Source organism: Pristis pectinata, chromosome 21 (genome assembly GCF_009764475.1).
Source record: "Pristis pectinata isolate sPriPec2 chromosome 21, sPriPec2.1.pri, whole genome shotgun sequence".
In the NCBI taxonomy this organism is placed as follows: domain Eukaryota; kingdom Metazoa; phylum Chordata; class Chondrichthyes; order Rhinopristiformes; family Pristidae; genus Pristis; species Pristis pectinata.
Window position 1 is genome coordinate 8,518,059 of NC_067425.1, and position 20,983 is coordinate 8,539,041.

Genomic DNA, 20,983 nt, shown 5'->3' on the forward strand with positions numbered 1-20,983 from the left:
GAGCCTCCAACCACATAGAACTGAGAAATATTAATTCAAAATGTGTGTGCCACTTGAATTAACAAACAAAACAGATCAAGAAAAATGAATGCTCAATACAAGAGGGCATGGCTTTAAAGTAATGGGTGGGAAGTTCAAGGGAGATAGAGGAAGGTTGGGGTATGGAATGCACTGCCTGGGGCGGTGGTGTTGATGGCTACATTGGTCAAATTCAAGAGATTGCTGGATAATCATATGGAGGAATTTAAAATAGGTGGGAGGAAGGGGTTAGATAGCCTGAGGCGAGGTTTAAAGGTCGGCACAACATTGTGGGCCGAAGGGCCTGTATTGTGCTGTACTGTTTTCTGATTCTATGCAAACACTTGCATGGAAGCCAATATAATAGGTTAAGTTGTGCCCTGTTCACGAAATCCCATGTGTATCCCCATTATAACACAAGCTGCTTATACTTGTATTCAAGCAGTTACATTGAGAGTCTCCAGGAAAGGAACATACTTAAAAGGCACCAATGAAAGATTACACTGGAATAGAAAATCCATGCAATTGTTTTTATGTACTCGAGCAAGCATCAATTCATTCCCCTGATGTCAAAAGAAGAGAATTTCACTCACCAGGAGAATGCTGGGTGGTCGCCAGTGAGGTCATGGAATTTGAGAGGTTTAAGTTGGCAGTAATGCTAAGCTGGCTTTGGACAGGGGGTGGGTAGGGAGAGGTTGGTGTACGCAGAGACTCCTCAGTAGATTCTTCATCTATTCCTGGCAAATACGTGTCAATTAATGCATCCAGAAACTTCACAATCAGTTCAGCGTAGTCTGGGATCTGGGTTTGCTGTTCAACAGGATAAACATTAAAGAAATAATTGAAGTTAAATGCTTCAAGGAGGGCGCAAGCCAAACATAAAATGAAACAAATACACTTAGGCAGTGCAATTCAAGTCTACAGGAGAAGTGATGTTTGTTCAGAGTAACTCCTCCATTATATATCGGAAAAAGCAAGAGAAAACATTTGTTGACCTGTAAAAATTAGTTGTACGGTCTCATCTTTGTATCACAACAAAGGCTCATATACATCAAAATTCTTCGCCGTGCAGTTAGCAACACAGATGGGGGTGGGGGGGGGGTGGGTGTGAGGAGGGGGGCTTGGAACAGTTCCACTGGTTTGGAAACAGAGTGAGCATGAGGGGAGGGGAGGGGAGGGGAGGGGAGGGTTCACAATTTGGAAACAGGAACTGCTGCACCATCTGTCTCCACAGAAGCATATTAACTGGGGCTGCTGTGCAGCAAATTCAGCAAAGTTCATTACTCCATTCCAAACACCACCAGCATTAGGTCATAAGTGCATCTCTATTTACAGAACAGAGGGACAGATGCAAACTACTCAGCTCCTTGTCCTTTCTGTTGTTCACTGAAATTATGGTTGATCTGTGAACTAATTTCATACAACTACCCTCTTCATATTTTTGCAAATCAAAAATATCTCCATCTTAGTTCAAAATTCGTTCATTCAGCATAGTTTGCTGATTTCAGAGCTCCATATTTCCATGTGTTCAAATATTTCCCTTCTTCTCCCTGGAAAAGCTAGCTTTACATTTATCCACCAAGCCTCTCATCCAGGAAATAGTTTCATTCTATCTATTTGATCAGTTCCTTGTAATACCTGGAAGACTGGAACCAAATCACCTCATCGCCTTCCAAAATCTAGGGAATATAATCCAAGTTTGGGGCATCTCTCCCCGTAAATCAACCATTGGAATTTAGGTAACATTCAATCTAAACTGTCCTTGCTCCACAGCCAATACATCCTGTGGAGCACAGAACTGCATGACTTCAAGGTGTGTACAAATTGGCTGCCATGTTATCTACATCACAACATGACTGCTCTTCAGAAGTACTTAACTGCGAGGCATCCAAGTATATCTGGAGCTCATGAAAGGAGTTACCTAAAATCATCTTTCTTTGGATTAATTTTTATTTAATACTTCTTTAAAGATGTTTCATCCAAAACTATCTCAGCCACCATTGAAAGAACTGAACATAATCACATAGGAATACTTTGTCCAATGTATCAATATCAGCTTAAACATGCTGATGATTCAGGGCAAAGTCTAAAACAAAGACAAATAAAAGATGCTTCAAAATAGTTTCAGTCTCACCTTGGAGAAAGATCCTGAAAATCTCCAAAGTCCATTGAAACCAAAACCTGAAATGGTGGGACGAGAAAAAAAAAATTACAAACAAAACCAGAACAATTAAAAACTTGTGAATCAAACCAATCCAGATTAGAGTACCCAGTGCTGGGTCATCACCACGGGGAAAGAGTTAAAACAATGTTCCTTCTGATTCAAGCCATCTACAGGGAACATACTTCAGTTGCGTCTCAAATACCTTAAATTAAGTTACTCTGTACTGAAATTTGCTTGGTTTTATTTTTCATCTGGATATCCTGCATCAAAGTTCATACAACACCCAATTCAGTTTACAGTAGGTTCTTGTATTCCCTCTGCATTTCTGAGAGGAGTCTTGAAACTGAGAACGATGGTTTGTTACCACATAAAGAGTTTATTTGTTAATAGCTTAAGTGACAGTACAATGCTTCCAAAGATCTCTGGTGATCCAACTAAAAGCTAATGTCATGGAAACTTCTCCGTCTCAATGCTCCAGTTCCTTCCTACTTGAAGCAAGGTCGACAATCATGTGCAAGTTTGTACTGAATTTGCATCGGTTTGTTTCTATGGCTCCAATGGGGTATCAAAAACAAGACGACGTAGGCTTAAGGCAAGAGAAAGGAGTTTCAAAGGGGAGCTGAGGGGCAAGTTGGTTTTTTTTTTACACCAGAGTGGTTGATATCTTGAATATGCTGCCAGAGGTGGTGGAGGAATCTGATACAATGACTATGGTTAAGAGGCATTTAGACAGACACTTAAATAGGCAAGATATAGAAGGATATGGTCCTAATTCAGCCAAATGGAATTAGTGTAGATGGGACTGTTACTGTGATATACAACTTTATGACTCTAATGGGTAATTTCTAATAAGATCCTGAAAATTAAAATGAGATTCACATCCAGATAGACTAGTCTGGGCCCGATTCCAGGTTCGAGGAAGTGTCATTGGACCTGGTTTTGTTCAGCAGGGGCAACTGACAGCATCTGCATTTAGTTACACTTGAGCTTATAAACCTCAGTTCAGCTCAGTAGCTGATAGCATGAATTGATACTGGCGCATCAAGGCAACATAGCGATTGCTGTAAACATCCATGATTATGTGGAACAAGGCACTATGGCCTGCATGAACAGAGCGATCAAAGACATAGCTCTTTAACCTGACTTCCTTGTCTCAAGTTCTTGCATCATTTAAGCATCATTAATGGTGAAGTCCTTTAACTCAACTTTTCTCCCCAGTAAGATGAAGCCCACTGCGTTACCTTGCCAAACCACCTCCTGCCCTTCCCAGTTCCAAAACAATGAAATGAAGCTGTACAGCACACTTACTTTGTAAATATGCTGGCTGATACTGAGGTGGTGATTCTTCATGGTACACTACGCTCTGCACAATCCCGTGGATGGGATTTAACAGATTGGGGTCTTGGCATAGTGACAGCAAGGTATTAATCTTCGAGTCCAGTAAATTGTGTCTAAGTATCACAAAACAAAAACAACAAAATTGAATTTTCCAACAAAGTCAAAAATGCACTTAATAATTGCCAGTGATATCACATTGGGACACGGCAATAAGCCACTGGCTCTCTATTAGATTATTTCTGTAAGAGGAAAATAACCTCAGCATAGCCCTAAAAATGACTTTAAAACACAGCACTTGCTGCTTTCTAACTTTTTCTGAAAAGAGAAGGATTTAATGGAATGCTCAAGATGTAGTTGCTTAATAGAGACATTACCCTTTTTTTAAAAAAACTCAACTGTTCAGATTCTCTGGAGCATTTTTAAATGTACAACAACATGTTTGTAGATGAGGGACTACACATGCTCAGAAAGAGACCATAGATGCTCATTTCAATGTCCACAATTTATAATCTGGTTGAAGATCAAACCGATGTTATGCCACAGCAGAGGAACTTACACAATGGGAAACACTTTGGGGAAGACGACACTGGCTTCAGCTAAGTACTCGTATAAGATGCGTTGATCAAACTCATCTGTAGTGTGTTTCACCAATGTGGCCTTTGAGAAGAACACAAACTCATTAGTTGGTTGGAATTGATTTCTACATTTTCCTGATTTATAAAGAAAGGTGCTGTGAAGTAACTGCTTCACATCAAGTTTACAGATAATACTGGTCACTATACAATGCAGAGTATCCAAACTGCTGGTTCAGAAATCCAAAACAATTGCCTCTAGAAATATTATTCTCCTCCAAGGTTTGAAAATAAAGCTCATTATGTGCTATATTCACATCTCTAAGTCTGGGAAGCAAGGTAACTGTCCAGATAACAGAATTTCTTGACAAGATGTTTTAATGTAAACTTTATACTTTCGGGTTGATACGAGACACACTTGTGTACACATCCTGGTGTACACAAAGAACAGCATGCACTGCTGCATTAAAAAAAAACTCTTAGTATACAAAAAATTGAAAAGGTCCTCCAAAATTTGGATTGTTCTACTTCAGGAATGACCTTTATGTTCTCACACAAAGACCTGAAAATCCCAACTTGTCCAGGGTAATTTCTAATTAGGAAATTATTACAGCCGTCCAAGCTTGAAGAATTTAATGCTAGTATTGGATGCAGGCCAAAAGCACAGAAGGGAGAGTAGCAGGTGTTTTGCTGGCCAGATTATGCACTAGGTTCAACTCACAAGTTAGATCTCCAAATGGGTGCATCTACACTAATCCCATTTGCACATTAGGACCACATCCTTCTATAACCCGAATCTAGTACCCCGTTGCCCCACTCTATGAAGATTACCGTCCTTGACTGGTGGTGATATGCTTGGAAAGAATATTGTCACATACTGCAACAAGAGCACAGATACACAAAGGCAGAGTGGGATTTGTTTTGGACTATTCTCCACTTAAGGTTCACCTTTACAAATGACTAGAATGCAGTGAGCAAATAGTTTTCAGAAAGCCTTCCATTGGGAGTGAAGAAAATAGGTGGTTTCACTGAAACTGCACAAACTTCTGGTTAGGATACATCGAGTAGACAGCTTTAGTTATTAAGTTAGCATCCCATAGACTAAAACAGACTGCTTTGGTTTAACTATAGAGATTTAACATTGTGAGGAATGCAGGTTTCTCTCACAGGGAGGAGAAAAAGGAGTCACAGAACAATACAGCACACATACAGTCCCTTCGGCCCAACCAGTCCATGCGTCCATGGTGCCTACCCAGCTATTCCCAATTTCCTGTGTTCAGCCTATATCCCTCCAAGCCCCGCTGCTCCATGTACCAATACAAGTGCTCCTTAGATGATAACATTGTACCTGCTTCAACCACTTCCTCTAGAAGCTTGTTCCGTATACTCACCACCCTCTGTGTGAAAAAGTTGCCCCTCAGGTCCCTTTCCCCTTTCACCCTAAACCTATGCCCCCTAGTTTTGGACTCCCCTATTCTGGGGAAAAGACTTATCATTCACCTTATTGATGCGTCTCATAATTTTAAACACTTCCATAAGGTCGTCTCATCCTCCTGCATTCCAAAGAATAAAGACCTAGCCTGGCCAAAGTCTCCCTATAACTCAGGCAGAGAAGAGGATAGCAATGGCTGAAATGTCAAGCCTGGGAATTTATGGAGCTAAAGCCATAACTGGAGTTGTGCACAATTGTATAAAAGAACAAGATCAGGAAAGCAGTAGGTAATTCTTTAGCATGATTACACTCCCCGGTTAGTTCACAAGCTACATCTTGGGGCAACCTACTTCAGATACCCAGATTGTATATATACTATGAAGGTTGTGGATCAAGCAGTGAAATTATCATAATCTGCAGAAAGCCAACATTTGCAGAAAGGAGAGGATGGAAAACATGGAACCCAGCTATCCCTAAACGACTTTGTAGCTGGTGCTTACATAATCAGCAAGATATTCCTTCAGAGCATAAGCATAGTGTATAATGGAGTTCAGTATATAAAAGATCCAATGAACTGCAACTTGCCCAAAATTACTTCCTTCCCATCCTCAAAGTGCCTCAGGAGAACAATTAACTCCTGGTTGAACTATGCCAGTTTTTAAGAAAGTCATTCCATGCAGCAAATTTAAACAAAAACAATGAAATGAACACCAGAAATAATACAAAAGGAGCACTAGATGTTAGAATGGAAAGTACGCTTACCAGGACAGTAAGTAGCAGGGCCTGGATCTTTGGGTCAGTGAGGACTTCTTCATCCAGAAGCACATTTGACTCAGACACTGAGACCTTCCTCAAGTGTGAGTGCTGCTGTGAGGATAACCGCTGCGTTTCTAAGTTAGGGAAAGTATAATCAGGTACAACGATATTACTAGGCAACTGAGAGAGGGGTCAGGAATTGTATTCAGATGAACATATAAAATTAAACTACAGTGGCGATGATAAAGCTTCCTTCCAAAATGAGTCACATGTAGGACAACCAAGAGAACTATGCAGGTTTGCGATACCTCAAGTGAATTTATCCTCTGCAATTGAGACTAGGTTTGATTCCCAGTCTATGCCACGTTAACTGACGTATCGTGGAGCCAAAAGAATGGGGTTTATGGGACATGAACATCTATCAGAGTTCCCTCTTCTGAATCTAGTAACAAAAACTAGAATCACACATGCAGAGGACCTTGGCCTAGGAGGGGATCCTGTCCAGTTGTGATACCTAGAGATCGAACAACCCACCAAGATGCACCATCCAAGTTAACGGATCAACGGTGGTCAGTTGAGTGATATATTGTGAACTTATGGGAGGCCTCTGTTGTTTCAGGAGAGGAAAGAAAATGAGAACAATAGAAGAATAGAGGGGGAGAAAAAGTAAAGTTATGGAAAATAACAGTGTTGTTAAATGTTGGAACAGAATTGAGAGGCATTACCATAATCTCCAAATATGCTGCAACTAAGAGTGCTCATTCTGACTGTGTGTGTGTAATATGGAAAGGACTCAAATGACCAATACTTCTGGATAAAACTTACTAGAAGTCAGATGGTGCATTGCACAGAATAGCAGTTAAGCACATCATTCTTTATCTCACATTCTGAGCAGCTATATGAAAGGAAACAGTAATCAGCCCTATCCCGACTGTATAGAAATGCAAGAAAGATTGAAAAAGTTTGGCTAGTTACCCATTTCAAAATCATGCTCTGCCACACGCCTCATCTTGGGTGGAGTAGTAATCCCTGTCTCCATCTCCTGTCTCTTTGGTGCTTTACTGTCTGAAATTAAGTGGTCAAAACTTTTCCTTGTACCTGTAAGATAATGTGCATCACCTGCTCAATTTTAGACACAAAAATATGCCAGAGGGTGGCAGAGCTTATTCACTAAACGCATGAAGGTAAAACCAAAGACATTTCAGGAAGTGCTCTCCCTGTTGCCTCAGTCGATATCTATCCCTCAATCAACATAATAAAAAACAGCCATCTTTTCATTTATCATGTTGCTGTCTGTGGGTGTTTGCTAGGTGCAACTTGAGAGCCACTTTTCCTTTACTTCAACAAAGACAACAGCAGAGCTCTTTGGAACAATCTGAGGCAATGAAAGGTGCTGCAGAAATTAAAGTCGCTCATGTTACATTTACACAATGAAATCCTTCATTAAATGGGGAGACCCAAAGCTATACTCCATGGTCATCACTGGCATTCTTTCAAATTAGTTTATAACTTGAATAAGAAACAGTGCGGAAAGATCAAGATCTACGGTTCTGTGTGTCAGTAGGAAGGAAGATATGTTATGGGAAGCAGTGTGTGATGGCTGATATTTCTGCTGATAATTCACTCTGCTGTAGGCTCCTCCTAATTGTAGAAAAACTCCACCCCCACTTCACAATGCAGCACCCCCTTTGGTGAAATTGCCTTATTCATCATCACACACTTCTGGCAGTAGATCAACATGGTGCCACAATAAATCTGCTAGTTTAAGGTTGTACTAGTTTTCACAACGGAATTAACCTCTGTTAACCACGGTAATTGAGAGATGACAAGAAAATTACTGATCTTATAAATGGGAAAATGGGCTCCAAGGGTTAAGTAGCCTACACCTGTCCCGTCCTTTTCCCAGTAAAGAAACTCCTTAATTTAGTTATTTGCTCCTTCATCTGATGTTGTTGTATAGGACTCACGGCAGAGAGAAAAACAAGTTGGTCTAACTGGTCTTACTAACGTCGATGCTTTGCGTGAATCTCCTCCCACCCAGTTTCACCACCCTTTCTGCTTTTCCTTTTAATTCCTCTGAGCTGAGCACTTGTCAGAAAACCTAAACCTTCAGAGAAGAAGTATAAAAGCAGCAAGATTGAATAGTGTTCATGTGCTGTAATAAATGGTAGCAGGGAACCTCTAGGAAATGAAGTCATGCTTTAAACAACTAGAAGTGGGAAGCATTGATCAAGGGGGTTTGTCCAAGACATGGGCTGTGGGAAAGAAGAATGCAAAGATCTGGATGAAGTACTGACGAGGAACTGCATCAGTTCCAGATCGGACAATTAGGGCTGGCCATTAAATGCTGGCTTCACCAGTGACACCCAGAGCCTGTGTTAATTAGAAAAGCCACCATGAGCTGGATGCCTGTTCGTTGGCACTAAGTCAGTCCAGTGGAAAATCCCTTTGTAAAAAAAAAGTAACAATAACCTTTTGAGAATTTCCAGCACTTTGCTTATATTTCTTATTTCTAGCATATGGAGTACATCATCATTGCAATAGATAGTTCATGCTTTTTCCCTTTCTAACCTCTTTCTGTTGTATAATTGCCAAGCCCCACAAAAACATTGTTTTTCAATAACTTAACCTCACTTCCCAAAATGGTTTTGGCTCCCTTCGAATCAGAGAATTTGAACCAATCACCCTGAAGCACTAAAGCCAATGGAAGACATATTGCTGAAGGCTTTTGCCTGCATTTCAACACATACGGCATGCCCGGTAAAATGCTAAAATGGTCAGGTTTTAAGGTGTTCTCGGATCCACTGACCCATCAGCTACTGAGGATCAGAGAGTTTTCCCAATTATACCCAACCAACCATAAACATTAATCATGCAACTCATCACTGGTTGCACGAGACAATCCAATGAACTTAACATGCAACTGCAAAAATGCATGCTTTTCATTCACCTCCAGAGGACATGCATTTAAGGTGAGGGAGTAGTTTCAGAACAGACGTGAGGGGTACGTTTTTTTTTTACTGAGAGAGAGGTGGATGCCTGGAATGTGTTGCCTGATAGGGTGGTGGAGGCAAATTCAATGGGGGCTTTTAAGAGGGGCTTGGATGAGGACATGAATGAGAGGAAAATAGAGGGATGTGGGCATTCTGTAGTTAGGAGGGAATAGCTATGTTGGCACACATTGTAGGCTGAAGGGCTTGTTCTGTGCTGTGCTGTTCTATGTTCTCAAAACTATCACAGTATTGGCAGCTTTAGAACCAGATGATATCACAGCAGAATAGATCAGAACCCCTTAGAGAAAGGGAGGTTTCAGGGTTATGTGAGCGTGCAAGGTACGTGAATGGGCAAGTACAAGGTAGAGTGAATATAATGTGGCAAAATGTGAGGTCGTCCACTTTGGTAGAGAAAAATAGAAAAAGAGCATTGTTTAAATAAGTGATTGAAAGGTGTTGGTGCTCAGAGGGACCTGACTGCCCTTGTACACTGTTTAGGAACAGTGAACAATTAGGAAGGTAAATGGTACGTTGGCCTTCATTGAGTAAAAGAGTAGAGACTTCATGCTCCAAATATAGAAAGAGATCGCAGTTATATTTTATATAGGTTTGTTCTCCCTACCAAGGGAAGGATATATTTACGATATAGGGAGGGCAATAAAGGTTCACCAGAATCAGCAGAATGATTTCAGGGAATGGTATTCGGGGGTGGGGGGGGGGGGGGGTGGGTAGTGGTAAATGGTCCCATGAGGAGAGATTAGAGAAATTGAGCAGGCTGGGCCGATTCTCTCAAGTTTAGAAGAATGAGAGGTGAGCTCATTGAAAAATAGAATTTTCTTTTTTTTTTAAAACAGAGCTGGGCAGCGTCGAACAGGGATAACAGTTCCCCTTGGCTGGGCTGTCAGAATCAGGAGTCAGAGGTTAAAAATAAGGTCAGGACTGAGATGAGAAATTCCTTCACACGGAGGATAGTGAACCTTTGGAATTCTCGACCCAACAGGGCTGTGGAGACTCGGTCACTATACATTCAAGTTAATATCCTAAAACCTATAACTTTATAAGGTAAAGAGGGGATATATGGTTTATTCAGTGCCAAGGTAGAAGGTCAACTATGATCATAATGAATGGCAGAACAGGCATGAGGAGCCAAATGGCATTGTTCTTGTACTAAATACAGTGAAAAGCAGGTCCAATGAAGTACATGTCATTTCTTCAGCAGGGAAAGAAATGTAATCTATAAAGTCCTTACACAGCCCGTTGCATCTTACATTATGAAGTAGATCAGTCTGGGACACACAAGCATTGAACTTCCTTACCTAGTAGTTTTTTGGTGTTGGCCTGTGAAGGCTGCCCCATATCCAGACTCATGGACTTGCGTGTCCTGGGGCTAATCTGCCCCATTGTCGGGTAATTAGCGGCCAAATATCTGTCTGAGATCTTGGGTGAAACCCATGGCTGACTTTCTCTTAAAGCTCTGAAAAAAAAACACAGGGAAAAAGAGTTGAAACTCCACCAGGATGCCAAGTTTGAAAATATGTAACCTGTGCTTTTATTGGTCAAACTTCACAAATACATAACCTCAGAAGAGTGAAATATGAAATTAAACACACAAGAGAAAATGATTTCATTGGAGAAATACTTTCCATGAGATGTAGAATGCATCTAAACATTTTTAGTTCATTTTTATTTGATGGGCTATTACAAATTCCAAGGATAGTTTGGATTGGCATCATGGTCGGCACAAATATCATGGGCCGAAGGGCCTGCACTGATCTATGCAAGAGAGATTTTGTACACTCCCATTGTATCATGAGGCGCTTCTCAGTAAAATTGTTTGTACCTTGAAAATTTACACACCCGGAGACATCTGGACTGGAGAAGAATTTGGAATGGGAGGGAGGGGGAAGATCCAGTGGTCATGGTCTATGTATACACAACAACATAGCTAGAATGAGGAAGGAGGTTCTGCTGAAGGATTATGAGGAGGTCGGGACAAAATTGAAAAGCGGAACCACAAGGGTGAAAATGTCTAGATTAGTACCTGAGTCATGTGCAAACTGGCAAAGGATATACAGAATTAAAGAGGTAAATGCATGGCACCAGTACTGGGGAAAGAGTGAGCTGTTGTGTTGGGACTGGCTCCACTCGACCCATGCTAGATCCTGGTGAATCCTCCAACTAGGATTGAAGATAGGGCTTTAAAATAACTAGGAGTGGGGAGGGCTCCAAGAGCAGGATGTTTAATCAGGAGGAAATGAAAGAGAGGGATAGTGAGGGGGGAAACTGACAGTCATAGTGTGATAGGGCAGGGCAGAAAAATGTAAATGAAAATATGCCAAAGAAAACAAATCCAGAGTTTTAAATAAGTGTAAAAAAAATCAAAGCTTAATGTTCTTTAATTGAATGCAGGTAGCATTTGCAACAAGATAGATGAGTTGATAGCACAGACAGCAACATACAAGTATGATCTAATAGTCATTTCAGAATAATTTCACCATTTCAGGGTGATCAGGACTGGGTGCTCAATATTCCAGATTTTACAGTATTCCAAAACAGCAGTCCAAAAGGGAAAAGGAGATGGGTGGCATGCTAATCAGGGAAGGCACCAGAGCAGTGCTGAGTCGTGATATAGAGGCAATGGATAGCGGTCTGGGTTGAAATCATGAATAGCGGGGGAAGGAAACACAGCTGGGAGTAGTCCATTGACACCCAAAATGTGGCCTCTCAATAGGGCCAGAGCATAAATGGGGAAATATCAACAGCATGTTTTAAATGAATTGCAATTATTATTGGAGATTTTCATCTACCTATTGATTGGACGAACCAAACTGTCAAGCATATCACAGAAGAACTTGCGGAATGCGCAAAAGATTGCAGTACATTGTGGAGCCTACCTGGGAATAGGCTGTTTTAGATTTGGTCTTATGTCATGAGGAAGGAATAATAAGGGATCTTGAGGTTAAAGATCCCATATGGGGTTAGTGACAACAATATGAGAGAACTCCAAATGTAGTTTGAGGATGAACACTATAGGGACATAAATGAGTCCAATTATAACGGTATGACAGAGGAGCTGTCTCAGGTGGACTGGGTACACAAGCTAAGAGACAGGTCAGTTGAAGAACAGTGGCAGATCGTCAAACAACTCATCTATAATGTTCAGCAAGTGTTTTTCACAATCAAAAAGAGAGAGTCCATGAGAAAGAGGCACAATCTATGGTTAACAGAGACGGTAAAGAATAATGTTAAATTGAGAACTACGGTATACAAAGCGGCAAGTGCTGGTGGTAGACTAGAGGACTGGGAAGCTTTTAGGATCCAGCAGCAGAAGACAAAAAAGCTGTTAAGAAGGGAGAAAATGAATTTTGAGACAAAACTTGCACATAGTATGAAAACAAACAGTAAGAGTTTCTGTGGATATATAAATAGAAGGGAGCAGTGTTGTGAAATGGGAGGCCAAGAGAATGAGGTTGGCGAATTATTACAGCAAACAAAGAAATAGCAGATATGTTGAATAGATTTTTTGCATCAGTCTTCACCATGCAAAACATTGCTAATATCCCTTTGCTATCAGATGAGCTAATTTCAAGTAAAATGGTAGAATTGACAAAAATCCCTATAACAAGAGATAAAGTACTGGAGAAACTCGGGGGAGGGGATTGGAATGGAAAAGTCACCACGATGGACTGCATGTTATGGTTTTAGAGGAAGTGGCTGCAGATATAGCCGACCAGTTAGTTGATATTTTTCATAACTGCTAAACTCTGGGAGGGTATCGAGGGTTGGAAAACACCCAACGTGACTCCCTTAGAACCATAGAACCATACAGCACAAAACAGGCCCTTCGGCCCACCGTGTCGTGCCGTCCATCAGACCACCCTCACACTACCTAACCCCTTCCTCCCGCATATCCCTCTATCTCACGTTCCTCCATATGCCTATCCAACAAGCTCTTGAACCTGTTCAATGTATTTGCCTCCACCACCAGCCCAGGCAGTGCATTCCATGCACCAACCACTCTTTGGGTGAAAAACCTCCCTCTGACATCTCCCCTGAACCTCCCACCCATAACCTTAAAGCCATGACCTCTCGTCTTGAGCATTGGTGCCCTGGGAAGGAGGCGCTGACTGTCTACTCTATCTATTCCTCTCAATATTTTATATACCTCTATCATGTCTCCTCTCATCCTCCTCCTTTCCAGTGAATAAAGCCCTAGCACCTTAAGCCTCTCCTCATATTCAATACCCTCCAATCCAGGCAGCATCCTGGTAAATCTCCTCTGCACCCTCTCCAATGCCTCCACATCCTTCCCATAATGAGGCGACCAGAACTGAACACAGTATTCTAAATGTGGCCTAACTAGAGTTTTGTAAAGCTGCATCATAACCTCGCGGCTCTTAAACTCAATCCCGCGACTTATGAAAACCAACATCCCATTGGCCTTCTTAACTGCTCTTTCCACCTGTGAGGCAACTTTCAATGAACTGTGAATATGAACCCCCAGATCCCTCTGCTCCTCCACACTGCCAAGTACCTTGCCGTTTACCCTGTACTCTGCCCTGGAGTTTGTCCTTCCAAAGTGTACCACCTCACACTTCTCCGGATTGAACTCCATCTGCCACTTGTCAGCCCAGCTCTGCATCCTATCAATATCCCTCTGTAAGCTCCGACAGCCCTCCACACTATCCACAACACCGCCTATCTTAGTGTTGTCCGCAAACTTACGAACCCAGCCCTCCGCCCCCTCATCTAAGTCATCTATAAATATCACAAAAAGTAGAGGTCCCAGAACCGATCCCTGCGGGACACCACTAGTCACTGCCTTCCAATCCGAGGGCACTCCTTCCACCACAACCCTCTGCTTTCTACATGCAAGCCAATTCCTAATCCACACAGCCAAGCTTCCTTGGATCCCTCGGCCTCTGACCTTCTGAAGAAGCCTACCATGTGGAACCTTATCAAATGCCTTACTAAAATCCATGTAAACCACATCCACCACACTGCCCTCATCAATCTTCCTGGTCACCTCCTCAAAGAACTCTATCAGGCTTGTGAGGCAAGATCTTCCCTTCACAAAGCCATGCTGGCTGTCCCTAATCAGTCCATGATTCTCTAGGTGTTCATAAATCCTATCCCTTAGAATCCTTTCTAACAGCTTACCCACCACAGACGTGAGACTCACCGGTCTATAATTCCCTGGCCTATCCCTATTACCTTTTTTGAACAAGGGGACCACATTCGCAATCCTCCAATCCTCCGGCACCACCCCCGTAGACAACGAGGACTCAAAGATCCTTATCAGCGGTTCAGCAATCTCCTCCCTAGCCTCTCGAAGCAGCCTGGGGAAAATCCCGTCAGGCCCCAGAGATTTATCTGTCTTAATATTATTTAACAACTTCAACACATCCTCTCTCTTGATATCAACAACCTCGAGAACATTACCCCTACCAGCACTCCCTTCCACGTCATCAAGACCCTTCTCCCTGGTGAATACCGAAGAGAAGTACTCATTCAGAACTTCTCCCACTTCCGCCGCCTCCAGGCAAATTCTCCCACCTTTGTCCTTAATCGGACCTACCTTCACCCTAGCCATCCTCCTACCCTTCACGTACTTGAAAAAGGCCTTGGGATTTTCCTTAACCCTACTAGCCAAAGCCTTTTCATGTCCCCTTCTAGCTCTCCTCAGCCCTTTCTTAAGTTCCTTCCTCGCTACCCTAGATTCCTCACGGGCCCTGTCTGAACCTTGCTGCTTATACCTCACGTATGTTACCTTCTTCTCCCTAACAAGTCGTTCCACCTCTCTCGTCACCCACGGTTCCTTCACCCTGCCATTCCTTCTCTGCCTCACCGGGACATATTTATCTCTAACATCCTGCATAAGATCCCTGAATATTGACCACATCCCCATGGTACATTTTCCTTCAAAAAGGACATCCCAATTTACACTCCCAAGTTCTCTCCTTATAGCCGCGTAGTTAGCCCTTCCCCAATTGAAAAACCTCTTGTCCTCTCTGCACCTGTCCCTGTCCATGACAATTTTAAAGGTTATGGAGCAATGGTCACTGTCCCCCAAATGCTCACCCACCAATAGATCCTTCACCTGTCCCGGTTCATTTCCTAAAACTAGATCTAACATGGCATTCCCTCTAGTCGGCCTGTCGACATACTGCGTCAGGAATCCCTCCTGGACACATTTAACAAATTCTGTCCCATCTAAACCTTTGGCACTAAGCAGGTTCCAGTCTATATTTGGGAAGTTGAAGTCTCCCATTATAACAACCCTGTTATTTCTGCTTCTCTCCAAACACTGCCTGCCAATCTGCTCCTCTATATCTCTACTGCTACCGGGGGGCCTATAGAATACTCCTAGTAGAGTAACTGCTCCTTTCTTGTTCCTTAACTCCACCCATACGGACTCTAGAGATGATCCTTCTACAACATCCATCTTTTCCACAGCCGTAATAGTGTCCCTGACCAGTATCGCCACCCCTCCACCTCTTCTCCCCCCTTCCCTATCCCTCTTAAAACACCGAAAACCAGGAATATTCAATATCCACTCGTCTCCTGACGTCAGCCACGTCTCAGTAATAGCCACGATATCATAGTCCCCCATACTTATCCAAGCCCTCAGTTCATCCCCCTTATTCCTGACACTTCTTGCATTTAAGTAAACACACTTCAGTCCATCTACCTTATTACTTTTACAGCCTGTATTCTGCTTCTCCTTCCCCAAAGCCTCTCTACCTGTTTGATCTAACTTTTCCCCATTCCCTTCTTCCTCTGACCTACTCCTCCGGTTCCCTTCCCCCTCACAGACTAGTTTAAACCCTCCTGTACCACCCTAGCAAATCTCGCCGCAAGGATATTGGCCAACACTCCCTTGTCCAAAAAAAAGGAGAAAGGCAGGAGGCAGGGAACTACAGGCCAATAACAGCCGTTAAACTAACTGGCAAGATGCTCAAGTCAATAGTCAAAGAGGAAATAGGTAATCGCTGAGGAAAGCTAAATATAACTAAACCTCGTCAAAATAGTTCTATGAAACGTGAATCATGTTTGACAAATTTGCATGAATTCTTTGAGGATGTAACAGGGGGAGTTGATAGAGGAGAACCTGTAGATGTATCTAAATTTCCAAAAGGCATTTGACAAGAGGCTAGTGCATAAATTAGAGGCCTGCGGTAATGGAGGAAGCGTGTTAGATTGTACTGAAAACAGGCCATCTCATAGGAAACAGAGAGTTGGAATAAATGGGTCCTTTTCAGACAGGAAAGAGTTAACTAGTAGATACAACAGGGACCAGATCTTGGCCTGCAATTGTTCACTATTTACATTAATAACCTAGAGGAAGGAACAGTATGCAAGGTTTCCAAATTTGCTGGTGAAACTAAAGTAAGATAAGATAATTGGTATTGGTTTATTATTGTCACTTGTACCGAGGTACAGTGAAAAACTTGCCTTGCATACCAATTGTACAGGTCAATTCATTACACAGTGCAGTTATATTGAGTTAGTACAGAGTGCATTGAGGTAGTACAGGTAAAAACAATAACAGTAAAGTATCTTTATTAGTCACATGTACATCGAAACACACAGTGATTTGGGGGCAGCCCGCAAGTGTCGCTACGCTTCTGCCGCCAACATAGCATTCCCACAACTTCCTAACCTGTAGGCCTTTGGAATGTGGGAGGAAACCAGAGCACCCAGAGGAAACCCATGCAGAAACGGGGAAAACGTACAAACTCCTTACAGACAGTGGCCGGATTTGAACCCAGGTCACTGGCACTGCAAAGCGTTACGCTTACCGCTACACTACCGTGCCTGCCCTAGTAGGTGGAAGGGAATGCTGTGATAAGAATACTATGATTCTGCAATGGGATATAGATAGATAGATTGAGTGAGTGAGCAAAAGACTGGCAAATGGAGTTTAATGTGGGGAAGTGTGAGGTTATGCATCAGTAAGAGAAATCAAAAATCAGATTATCTGAATGGAGAAAGACTGCAAGTGAGCAATGTATAAAGGAATCTAAGTTCATGAATCACAAAAAGCTAGAAGGCAGGTCCAACAAGTAGATATGGCGCAAACAGCATTTTGCCCTTCAAAGGGGTTGGAGTTTAAAAAAAATAGGGAAATTTTGTTGCAATTGTTGGTGAGGCCTCACCTGAGCAGTTATGGTTCTCTAACCTAAAAAAAAGATATAGTAACATTGGAAGCAATACAAAGGAGATTCCCCAGACTAATTCCTGGGATGAGAAAGTTGTCCTACCAAGAGAGACTAAATAGTTTGGGCCTGTATTCCTATACAGCACAGGCTACTTGGCCAACAGGTCTATGCATCCACTCGTGCTCATATAAAGAATGAGGGGTGACCTTATTCAAACTTATAAGATCCTGAGGGGACTTCACAGGATAGATGTTGGACGTTTTCACTAGCGGGAGACCATCAAACAAGAGGATATAACCGCAAGATAAAGGGCTGGTCATTTAAAACTCAGGTAAGTAGACATTTATTCTTGCAGTGGGTGGTGAATCTCTGGAATTCTCTCCCTGGGAGGTGGTGGAAGCTGGATCATTGAAGTATTTAAAGTGGAGGTGGATAAATGTTTGATAGATTGAGGAATAGAGGGGTACGGAGAAATGGCACAGAACAGATCAGCTATGAAATGATGGGGCAGGCTTGAAGAGCCTAGTGGCCTACTCCTGCTCCTATTTTCTTGTGGAGTTTAAGGAGCAAGATTATACATTTATTTCACCCATACTGACTCTCAGATGAACTGCTATGCCTGAGTTCCACAATGCAGCCATGAGGTCAGTTTTTATAAACACAGCCTCCCTTTGCTTACTCTGGAACACAAGCCAACTTCTGTGCTTTCCACAGCCTGCCCAACATCACAGAATGTGCAGCACAGGCTACTTGGCCAACAGGTCCAGACATTCACATGTGCTTCATACAAGCCCCCTCTCACCGTTCTTCATCTAATCACATCAACATATCCTTTTGTCCTTCTCCACCCCTGCCTTGTTTATTCAACTTCCCTTCTACAATCAGTTAACACAGCAGCAATTCTCAATTCACACAGAAATTAATCTGGCAAGAGAGACTATTTATGGGATTGCGACGAAAGATGTGGAGTCACAATTTCCAGCTCCTCCCAGATATCAGCAAACGATCAACACAGCAAAAGCAATAACAACGTGAAAACAATGGAGAAAAAAAAAGGTGTATATAGACCTGGAGCCTGGGTCACCATGGTGCATGGCATATGTATCCATTGGCACATTCTCCATGGAGACGTCAGACATTAAGAGAGACTTCCTATGTTTCAGGCTGCACCGACTCCTCACCTCCTCTGAAACAGTCAGTAAGGCTGCAGAAAAAAATGTTTTTGTTTAACGACAACGATCGTGACACTGCTCTTCATCAGAGTCCGTGAACATTGTACCAGATCCTGTGATTCTTAGTTCCATGATTAACCTCGGCAAAATTATATGGATGGGAAGCTCGTGAGTATTAATGTTAGAATTCTAGATTTTATAGGGAGCTCTGCCTGCAAAGTCAAAGAGTCAGAGTTGTACAGCACAGAAACATGTCTTTCTGCCCATCAGGTCCACCTGCCCATTGCACCATCTAAGCCCACTGACCAACTTGCCCATTTTACTGAGCCCATTTGCCCACATTAGGACTATTGCCTTCCATGCCGTGGCAATTCAAGTGCTTGACTAGAAGAGAAACAAAGGACTGCAGATGCCGGAATCGAGATGAAAAACACGACGGTGCTGAAGGAACTCGGCAGGCCAGGCAGCATCCGTGGAGAAAAGCAGGCGGTCAACGTTTCGGGTCAGGACCCTTCTTCAGGACTGAGTTCCTCCAGCATCAGTGTTTTTCATTCTGCTTGACTAGAAGCTGCTTCTGTGTTGTGAGAATATCTGCCCCCACCACCTCCACTGGCATTTTTGGCAAATACATACTCCCCATGGAGGTCTTAAGAACTCAGCTGTCCCAGAACTTCCCAGGGATGGAATGCAGCTCTGTGGCTGCAGTGATTCACAAGCCAACTATGTATATTTTTTATTTATTTGCCAATTTTATGACTAAGTACCCCAAAATTGATTTAAAAGCCTGATGGGCTCCTGGAATATTTGGCCCCTACCACAAGAGGGGCTCAGACAACCCTGGTTGGAATTGGTCCATTTGATTTTGGATGTTATTATCAATCAAGTCACAGAGGTACCAGAACACCAGGTTAAATCTGTCTGCCCAACTTGTTTATTTTGGTTGACTAATTTTCAGCAGCTTTTGATTGACATGGCAGTGGGTACAAGTCACCTTCCTCCTCACCCTTATTTTTTCTGGCAGTACACACAACTGAACTGGCACATTAACAATCATATAATGGGAGGAATCTCAGCAGTTAAGTGCACATTTGATAAACCAAAAGTAAACAAAACCTCTTCTCACCAGCAAGATAAGCCACACTTTGTGTGTTAACTTCAAATTTGTCGCAGTTCCTGTGCTTGCCAACCAAGGCTAGTAGGGTATGTAATATTCTCACTGTTCTGGCCACTGTGGTGGGAGATGGATGTCTGTATCCTAAGTTTAAAAAAAAAAGGTGGGGGTGGGTGAGGTGGGGGGGAAGGGGAAGGGGAAAGGGGAAGGGGAAAGGGAAGGGGAAAGGGAAGGGGAAGGGAAAGGGGAAAGGGAAGGGGAAAGGGGAAGGGGAAAGGGAAGGGGAAAGGGAAGGGGAAAGGGGAAGGGAAGAGGAAGGGGAAAGGGAAGGGGAAAGGGGAAGGGGAAAGGGAAAGGGGAAGGGGAAAGGGAAGGGGAAGAGGAAGGGGAAAGGGAAGGGGAAAGGGGAAGGGGAAAGGGAAGGGGAAAGGGGAAGGGGAAGGGGAAGGGGAAGGGGAAGGGGAAGGGGAAGGGGAAGAGGAACATGATCTTAACATACAGTCAGAACATCTTTCTAAATTAAAAACTCAGCTGGCATCTAACTTGTGGTTTCCACTATAAGTAAAAAAAAATGATCTTGAGGAACAACGATAGAACATAAATACATGTCTTATTTAAATATTTCCAAATCTAAATGTCAAGGAGGAAGGCAGCAAAATAGGGAAGAAGACCCAGTTGTCAGCATTTTGTTAACGTTTCCTCCTCCCACTCTCCCTACAACAGCCCTCGTATGTAGATGGAGACTCCTGTGATATGGCACTGTCCCTTGATATGAGCGCTCCTGACTCCATCCCACAGTGGCCTACTCAGTCCAGCCCTGCACCACTCTTGATCAACAGACCCCAAAAAACACGGCCTTCGGATCAGATAACGTTCCTGCTGAAGCTCCAAAACTTGGTGGCAAGGAGCATGAATCCACAATCTCTTCATCCACATCTGGAAGAGCAGGATATACCAGGGGATCTCATAGGTGCCATCAGCCCAAATATCTCCATGAAAGAAGACAGATGTGACCATGGTAACTACAGATGGGTCTCCCTGTGGTTTGCTGCAGGGAGAGTCATTGCCAGAGCCCTCATCGACTGCAACCTCCCAGTGGCTGATAAGTTGCACCCAGAATCACAGAATGGATTCCATCTACAGGCACAGCAGACGTGACCTTTATGACATGAAACATCAAAAGAGGTGCAAAGAGCAGCATCAGCCACTACTCGTCGTATTTTTCAACCGTGTTGAAGCCTTTGACTCGATCAATTGGAAGGGAT

At 42.9% G+C, this 20,983-nt stretch overlaps 1 protein-coding gene across 6 annotated transcripts in view; it reads right to left on the reverse strand.

Moving 5' to 3' along the window:
- The window catches only part of nf1a (neurofibromin 1a), a 261,284-nt gene that overhangs the window by 13,334 nt on the left and 226,967 nt on the right, over positions 1-20,983 (reverse strand). For 5 of the 6 annotated variants that reach the window (XM_052035185.1, XM_052035188.1, XM_052035186.1 and 2 more), the window contains 9 exons: positions 19,731-19,862; positions 18,504-18,639; positions 10,590-10,747; positions 7,256-7,378; positions 6,287-6,414; positions 4,077-4,177; positions 3,491-3,633; positions 2,153-2,199; positions 612-828 (listed from right to left, as the gene is read on the reverse strand). In XM_052035185.1, coding sequence (XP_051891145.1) covers positions 612-828; positions 2,153-2,199; positions 3,491-3,633; positions 4,077-4,177; positions 6,287-6,414; positions 7,256-7,378; positions 10,590-10,747; positions 18,504-18,639; positions 19,731-19,862 — 1,185 coding nt within the window. The remainder of the gene's footprint in view (positions 1-611; positions 829-2,152; positions 2,200-3,490; positions 3,634-4,076; positions 4,178-6,286; positions 6,415-7,255; positions 7,379-10,589; positions 10,748-18,503; positions 18,640-19,730; positions 19,863-20,983) is intronic. The other variant, XM_052035189.1, reaches the window with a different exon arrangement.